Below are 8,323 nucleotides of genomic sequence, written 5' to 3' on the forward strand. Positions count from 1 at the left end.
TTAATACACGCAATTTTTAGAAAATAGTCGTGTTAATACACGCGATTTTTATACTTTCATTAAAAACATATTATGATTTTGTGTTTTCTGGTTTGTGCATAGGATGTTATCAACCTCCTCAAGCAGTTCTGGGGAAGATGAGACAATGCGTCATCGTAATCGCGATGTGTGGTTGGGACAACGGATCAAATTTATGTGTAATCGATGTCAAGGATGCATTGTACGATCACGTCGAATTACCTTGAATCACATCTCCATGTATGGAGAATGGAATCAAACAGGTTTAGAGGTGAGCAGATGTAAATTGATGGTTTTCAAATGACTCATGGTATCCAAATTAAATTAATAGAGTTGTAATATATATTTCTTGGTCAGGTGGACAGCTCTTTGCCACGACTATGGAGCAATGAAGAGGACTTGAGGATGACCTCTATTGTGCCTCAAGGAAAAGGACAGAGTAAAGTAATTGACAGAACATTGATTGATGATCTCAATTTCACTTGCATCCTTAATAGTGATGTGATGAGCAGATGGGTTACAAGATATGAGGATGCAAAGACAAAAAGGCAAGCAGAAAGAGCTCTCTTTCGGAGGCAACATGGCTCTCGTAAGGCGTACCCTAAGCATCTAGCAACACTTCCGAATGATATCCATGTTGATTGGTTGCATGAGGAAATGGAGAGAGCAGAGAGCGACGAGGGGCTGCATATCACGGCGGAAGAATGGGAGTATACACGAGGATGCATGTTAAAGGTACATAGAACTAATGTTTTGCATATCACGGCGGAAGAATGGGAGTATGCACGAGGATGCATGTTAAAGGTACATAGAACTAATGTTTTGCATTAGTTGTAAGTGATTCGCTTTTAATATTTATTCACATTGCTTACACAAATATTGCTTCTATTTTGGTCCAGTGCACTATGTTCAATGCTATATGGTGTGAAGGCAAGCATTTTCGAACACAAAGAATCGATGAAAAGAGGAATACACAAGATTGCGGTGTCATTAGTAGCTTTGAGGGAGCTAATGGAAAAATGGATGATTATTGTGGCACAATCCAAGACATATTTAGGCTTGACTTTCGTCACTTCTTTGTGTATGTTTTGGATGTCAAATGGCAAATGAACGTGGTGGAAAAAGGGCCTGATGCAACGATAAAACGCCATGCAAGTGGCTATGTAACTATTGACTCTACAAAGTTTTGGCAAACAAAGAAAGATAGGCTCGTATTGCCACAACAATGTGAGCAGGTATGCATTTTTTTACTAATGTGTTTCATGTACATATATATCTAAGCTCGCGTACCCCTTGACTTTTGATATGCTAATTAATTACTGTAGTATGTGTATTTGAGTAGGTTATCTATCTACCAATGGTGCATGACATTAAATGGTGGTACATCATCCCTATTGCACCACGTTCCAAAGTGATGTATAATACATTCACTGATATGGAGCATATGGAGGATGTAACAAGCCGCAATGAAGATGATGTCGAACATGCCAATGAAGATGTTGTGATCGATGATCAAGAAATAAGAGATGATCATGATAATGAGGATGAGCGTGCCATTTCTCATGATCATGAGAATGACCCTACCATTGAGGATGATGGTGATGTTGATGAGGATGATCAGGACATCGATACCATTATCAATGGAGTATAGAATATCGATAGTGAAATAAATTTAATCGTAGCCTTACAAATTGATCAAATGGATATTGATAGTGATCGTTTGGCAAGGATGGATCTTATTGAAGATGAGATCGAACCTTAACCAATCCGTCACTGTATCGTTCTAAATTGATGACATTTCTATTGTATGTGTTGTCTTTTAATTATCATCTCATATGCATGATTTATTTTTGAATATATTTCATTGTTGTAAATGCATGTAGTGGGATTGTGTAATGATATATACTGTAATGTACTATGAGATGGTTTAAAGAAAATAGTTTTTAATTTTGTAAAGGAATTCAGTTTTTTTTTCAGTTTTTTTACCAAGCGTGTATGAATGCGTGTATGGAAGCGTGTATTCATGCGTGTATTATTACGTGTATATAAACGTGCTTATACACGTGCTGATAAATTCAAATATACACACGAATTTAAATGCCAAAATACACGCGCCCGATTCTATTCAAATACATGCGCGACCATACACGCGCTCGTAATTTATCGCGTGTATGAAACGCGTGTATGACAGCATTGTGTTGTAGTGGTTGGCCCTAAAGTGTCTCGGCTCATTGCATTCAAAACACAGAGAGCCTTTTCTGGAAGAAGCAACATGCGAGCAAGGGAAAAAAGAGTTGATTTGCCACCCTCTGTTGTAGTAGGGAAAATTCTATTAGGGTTTCTTGTAGGGTTGATGATCTTTAGGATTTGCCTCAGGGGGGTAAGATCTCTTTTGAGGCTTAGGTTTTTTAGTCCTCATTTCTTTCACAAGGGGCTTTGCTCGTATGAGAGCATCCTGTAATGTGCTTGGCCTCATTGCTTCAAGGCGGGAATCTAAGGGTTCATTTAACCCTTGGCAGAAATGAGCCACTTGCTGGGAAATAGTCATAGCTGGGGCATACTTCCAAAGAGTGATAAATTTGGAATAGTAGTCCTCCCAAGAGTTAAGCTGTACTGCCTAAGACTAAAAAACTCATTCATCTTTATGGATTCATGGGATGGGGGAAGATATCTTTTCTTCACGGCATGCTTGATGTCTTCCCACATTTAAGAATGCTCAGTGACTCCCTTGTCACTCACGGCACTCCGATGAGGCAAAACCGTGCAAGCATAGACTGATTTGCTACTCCAGTTTCGGCAACAGAGAAATAATCGTCCATCGCTTCAATCCAGACTTCAACATCCTTCTCAACCTTTGAACCTTCTTCTCTAAAGGAGGGAGGTTGCATTTGCTTGAGAGTAGGAGCTTCTTCTTGTGGATATCAGTGTAAAGCGCATTGGGAAGTGGAGGCTGATCATCCTGGCCATGATTGTAAAAACAATTTTAAGATTACTTGCACAACGCTTATTTTGGAGAGTAAAACATTGAAATCATTTTATTTCCAAATATTTACAAGGACGAGTTTTATTACAAAGATTTGAGACTAATATAATTAGTCTTATTTGCCATCAAGGAAAATTCCTAAGCAGACTATGACATAAGGGTAGAGCGGTCCACATAGGTGAAGTATGGGGGTTCTGCTGTAGTTTCTAAGACTCAAAAAAATTGATGGTAAGAATGGTAGACTCTGGATTGGGGTAGGTCCCAACATAGCTACTCTGTCAGCAGGTAATATTTGCATCACTCGGTCATACACTCAGCGATCCTGAGGTATGCGAATCCCATCTATAGTCACAGAGGTGTCGGCCCTGGGAGTACCGACGAACTAAAATAAACGGATCATCTTCAACTTTTCAATCCAACGAATCCACTTTAGGTCAGTGGTAAGGTTCCTACTTTGATCCGCTCGGATGAAGAAATATCTCGGCCCATGATTCCAGAAATCTCTACCCCATCCTCTTTCGATATACGAGAGAAATGGGGGAGGGAAATCTTCTCTAGTATCTACACCATGGTGTCACGGAACTCAAAATTTGAGGAGTGACTAGCAGTCTCGAAGATGGAAAACTAGAAACTTCGAGTAGGCATCTTCCTCTTCCTACAATCATTCAAACATCAATTCAACTTGTTTTTAGTAGGATGTTTTTATTAATTAGCATTATGTTAGGTAAAACATACATTGCAAAATAGTCCTTAAATCGCAAGTCCTAAGAGTTAAGATAAGCTCTGATACCAATTGTAAGGTTCCCCCCTTCAAAAATAGGGGAAACACTTAAGATAGTCCACTAAGTCTTAACTTGGAGAAATTTTCCTATTCATTGACACCTTGACCATGCATAGATTCAAGGATACGATTCATAGGTAAGACCTATGAATAGATTCAAGGATACGATTCATAGGTAAGACCTATTCATTGACACCTTGACCATGCATAGATTTAAGGATACGATTCATAGGTAAGACCTATTCATTGACACCTTGACCATGCATAGATTCAAGGATATGATTCATAGGTAAGACCTAGTCCTATCCCGCATGGGGAGCGTGATCTTCTAAAAATCAAATCACCCATAGGGTAATTGATTCATAAATTGGGCAACTACTAGTCTTGATTTCTAGAGACAATGCTTTTTTCCTCATCCATGCAGGGCATAACTGCTGACCTAGTCTTCTAGAATAGAATTGCTCGAGAACCTATTTATCTAGCGTAGGGCTTTCACTTATTCTGTTGGAAAGCTACCCGACTAATCGGGTCCACCCATCCGTAGGATGGTGCCATTGGGGCATTCCATCCTCCCACTTTCCACCCTACTCACGCGGACGCGTCAATTTTGTTTTCTAATTAATTCTACCACATTGTTTGACATAAATAAACATGTTCCTTAATTAAGGCCCTTTTCACAAGGTTTGTTAAAACAGCCTTTTTCCACAGTACAATAATGCAAAGACAAGAATTATAAAAAAAGTTTATACATGAATCAATTCCATACAAGCCAAACCGGCTCTCTTATTCTTTTCCTTTATACTGTCGATGATCTAGAATTCGACCTTCCAGCCTCTACATGCTGGGCAAAACCCTACGGGACCATACACCTCATCGTCGACCGTTGGCAAGGACTCAATCCGACCTGTCGCCCTCTCAGGCTGCGTCGTTCGATCCTCCCACCCCTCAGAGGGATGTCTGCGCACTAGGGTGGGCTTATTCACCACACTAGCCTAGGCCCTCAGAACTAGACATCATCATAATCTCTCGTCTCAAATCGGCAAACCTTATTCTCCCAATGGTATGAGGGATACCTTGGGCCATTCTCGAGCTTTGCTAACGGCATCGCCCAGCTACACAAGCACAGAATGGAGTTAGCGTCGAAGCTAGAAAAAAATTACGCTCTTTCTCTTAAAGATAACAATTTCAATACAATTCATTGAATACAGCATCACTTCAAATTGTAGCTTCATACAATTCTATTTTATTATTTTAAAAGAAAAAGAGACACATTTATTAACACTAATATTTAAAAAAACTCTTCTTTAAAAGATAACCAAGCTTCATACAATTTCAATCCAATTCATTGAATACAGCATCACTTCAAATCGTAGCTTCATACAATTCTATTTCATTATTTTAAAAGGAAAAGATACACATTTATTAACACTAATATTAAAAAAACTCTTCTTTAAAAGATAACCAAGCTAACCTGGCCACCATTTCCTTGAGGAGCTTGTAACGGGAGGGTTGGGGCCGCATTAGGAGCATCTTCTCTAATCTCATTGTTGCGCGCTCCTCCCGAGGTAATATTCTAGCATTTTCAGGATGGGGCCATCTTGGAGGTCGCCTTGTAGGGCTCGCTCTATCATGATCGAAATGCTCCAGTCAGATCTCAATTCCGAGATCCTTTGTTCACCATATGAGCAAAAGACCACAGTGCAAGAACCCTCTCTAAGGCCAAGACCTCTTGCTGAAGTCCACACAAATTGGGGGGGGGATTTGTGAGATGTCCTTTACAAAAACGTTTTGCTGCTGAAGGGGAGAAGGGTGCTGCTGTAAGTCTCTTCACACGGGGGGGGTGGGTGTGGTTGACAGAAGAGTTAAGGACTGCCTTCTGAGACAAGGGGGGAGTAGAGGAAAGTTGCCTTATCTGAAAAGTGGCAAATGAGGGGCGGCTGCACTGCAGCAAGTACACTGCGTAGGGATAGATGGCGGTACAAACGGTGACACGACAGAGCATAGGCCACGCAAAAATGCATGCTGCCCGTGGAGCACCCTAGGGGTTTATATAGCTGTGGGGTATGGGTGCGGGCATTGCGTAAGGCAAGGTCGAAAGGATGGTGTGTCGGCAAAGGCTATGGATCAGTGGCTTGCATGGCTCTCTGGGGGAAAGGCATGGTGGCGTGGTTAACCAGGGAAAGGTATGGTGGCGTGGTTAACCAGGAAAAGGAGTGGTACGCATGTACCTTATCTGGTCAGAGACAGCATGGGTGTCCACGTAGCTCAGTGCGTGTGGACCACACAGTGGGTGGCCGACCTTTGGTTCTTGTGCGGCCATCGTATGGGCACCCTAGTAAGTGTGTGCGGTCCCTTTTTTAGGGCGGGGTCTCCTAATTTAGGATGCGGGCCTCGATTTGCATGCAAGATCGCCCGAGGGGTGAAAATTATTTTTGTCTGGGATGTTTCGCTTGTCATTGGGGTGCAGACCGTTCGTCGATTGGATGCCCGATCGTGCTTTTTTTTAAGGTTTAACTAAAAATAACCAAAATTTACGTATAAGCTTGATCCGGTGTCCGTTTTGGATGTTTTAAAATCCTATATTAGGGTGAAATTGCACGCAAATTTTAAATTTGGGCTTGAAATTTGAAGATTCTAAGTAGAAATGGATCATTTAATAAAATCATTTATTTTTATACCATAAAAACTCATAAATTCATCTATTACATGGACATTTCTTTATTAGTGAAGATGGGTATGTTACATCCTTCCCCCCTTAAAGAAATTGAGATGTCCTCATCTCATACATGAGTTGGGGATAACCCTTTAAGAGTGTAGCTTCATCTTCCCAAGTTGCATCCTCTTCAGGGTAATCTTTTCACTACTGTACTAGATGTTCTACAAGAGTTCTATTTCAAAGTTGCCTTTCCCTAGAATCTATGATCCTATTGGGTTGTAATTCAAGGACTCCTTGAGTAGGGATTACAACTTGTTCATCATCAAGAATATGATCAAGACTGGGTACATAAGGTTTTAACAAACTTACATGAAATACATTGTGGACTTTGATATGGGCTGGGAGAGCTGGAGTTTATAGGCACTTTTACCTTGACACTTTTGATAACTATATAGGGACCACAATACCTAGGGCTAAGCTTCTTATATTTCCCAAGTGATAGAGAACTTTGTTTGGGTCGCACTCATAGAATAATTTTATCTCCTTCCTTGAAGATCCTTTCAGACCTCTTGGTGTCAGCATAATGCTTTTGCTAATCTTGAGCAGCTTTAATATCCTTTTGGATTGCCTTGGTTTGTTCCTCCTCTTCAAGCATTTTCCTGGATGCCTCAACTCTTATGGTCGGATCAGAGAAATTTAGAGGAGATAAGCATTCTTGCCCATAGAGTGCTTTGAATGGTGACATTCCTATGCTTTGAGGATAAGATGTATTGTAGGCAAATTCTACCAGAGGAAGGTATTGAATCCATCTTCTTGGTTCCCGCCCACAATATGCTCTGAGAATGTCTTCAATTTCCTGATTGACTCTCTCAGTTTGGCCATTGGTCTCTGGATGATAAGTTGTGATAAAGCAAAGTTGAGTGCCCAGGGCTTGAAATAAGGACTGCCAGAACTTTGAAGTGAAGTCAGAATCCTGGTCACTTACTATCCTTTTTGGGAGACCATGAAGTTTGAAGACTTCCTTGATGAATATTCGAGCAACATCAGAAGCTTTGAAGGTCTTCTTTGTTGGTATAAGGTGAGCTACTTTGGTAAGTAAGTCCTATTAAGAGACTATGGTTATGTAAAAGGGGAGGAGAAGGGTGTGTGTGTGAAGGGACTTAAGGTCCACTAGCTCATCTATTTAAAGGTGAAGCTAGGAGGCATTTTGTATTTTAAGCAAGAAGCCTAGTTGTATTTTGAGCAACTTAATAAGAAAGATATTTTCTTGTATTTTGTGAGTCTCTCTCCTCCACACAATGATCTAGCATGAGCACCACAAAATTCTATCATGGTATCTAGAGCTTGGCAAGAGTAGGTCACTTTTGTGGTGTAGAATAGGTCAATTTTCTTATCTTTCCCTTTGTGGAGCTGAACCTCCTGGCAATGGAGGCCTTCCAGCATCTCGTGGAGGCAACATCTCAACGTGTTTTCATCAGGGAAAATGTAGAGGACAGCCAGGCGCACAGATTCGTACGGCCAATTGATGGAGAACCTCCTTCGCTGCCACGTCATTGTCGCCTGAGTGGGTCGGCCTGCGCAGCTGATGCCGTACAACAATACGCTGTGTATAGGTGGTTGCAGGCTGCATTGGCTTAGGGCTTTTGAAGCCCATGGTCTCAAGAGTATACAATCAAAGTTTTACTCCTAATGGTGGCTCGAGGCGCTTGCTAAAGTGGAAAAACCAGGGCTGCCCCCTTTAAAGCCATTAAAGCTTCAAAATCAAGTTTTTTCTTGCTCTAATCCTCTCCTCTTTGCTCTAGTCACCTAAGTGCTCTTGTGAGGGCTAGTTGCTGATCCTATTTTTGAGTTTGAAGCGGTGGCCATACACCATGAGGTATTCATA

At 41.0% G+C, this 8,323-nt stretch overlaps 1 protein-coding gene across 1 annotated transcript; it reads left to right on the forward strand.

Annotated features, from left to right (window-relative positions):
* Nucleotides 1-780: 780 nt before the first annotated feature.
* LOC147612999 (uncharacterized) lies at nt 781-8,076 on the forward strand. Its single transcript, XM_086782736.1, has 4 exons — nt 781-822; nt 918-1,253; nt 1,361-1,519; nt 7,879-8,076. The coding sequence occupies exons 1-4, from the start codon at nt 814-816 to the stop codon at nt 8,074-8,076; spliced, it is 702 nt and encodes a 233-aa protein (XP_086638862.1). The 5' UTR covers nt 781-813.
* The last annotated feature ends 247 nt before the right edge of the window (nt 8,077-8,323 follow it).

The sequence above is a fragment of the Cibotium barometz genome, chromosome 44 (genome assembly GCF_041138505.1).
Source record: "Cibotium barometz isolate CiBa-2024 chromosome 44, ASM4113850v1, whole genome shotgun sequence".
Classification (NCBI taxonomy): domain Eukaryota; kingdom Viridiplantae; phylum Streptophyta; class Polypodiopsida; order Cyatheales; family Cibotiaceae; genus Cibotium; species Cibotium barometz.

Excerpts from the sequence above, each read along its gene's own strand:
- LOC147612999 (XM_086782736.1), top strand. Across the intron at positions 1,254-1,360 it reads TGCCACAACAATGTGAGCAG|GTTATCTATCTACCAATGGT; the intron begins GTATGCATTTTT and ends GTATTTGAGTAG. Across the intron at positions 1,520-7,878 it reads AACATGCCAATGAAGATGTT|CATCTCGTGGAGGCAACATC; the intron begins GTGATCGATGAT and ends GAGGCCTTCCAG.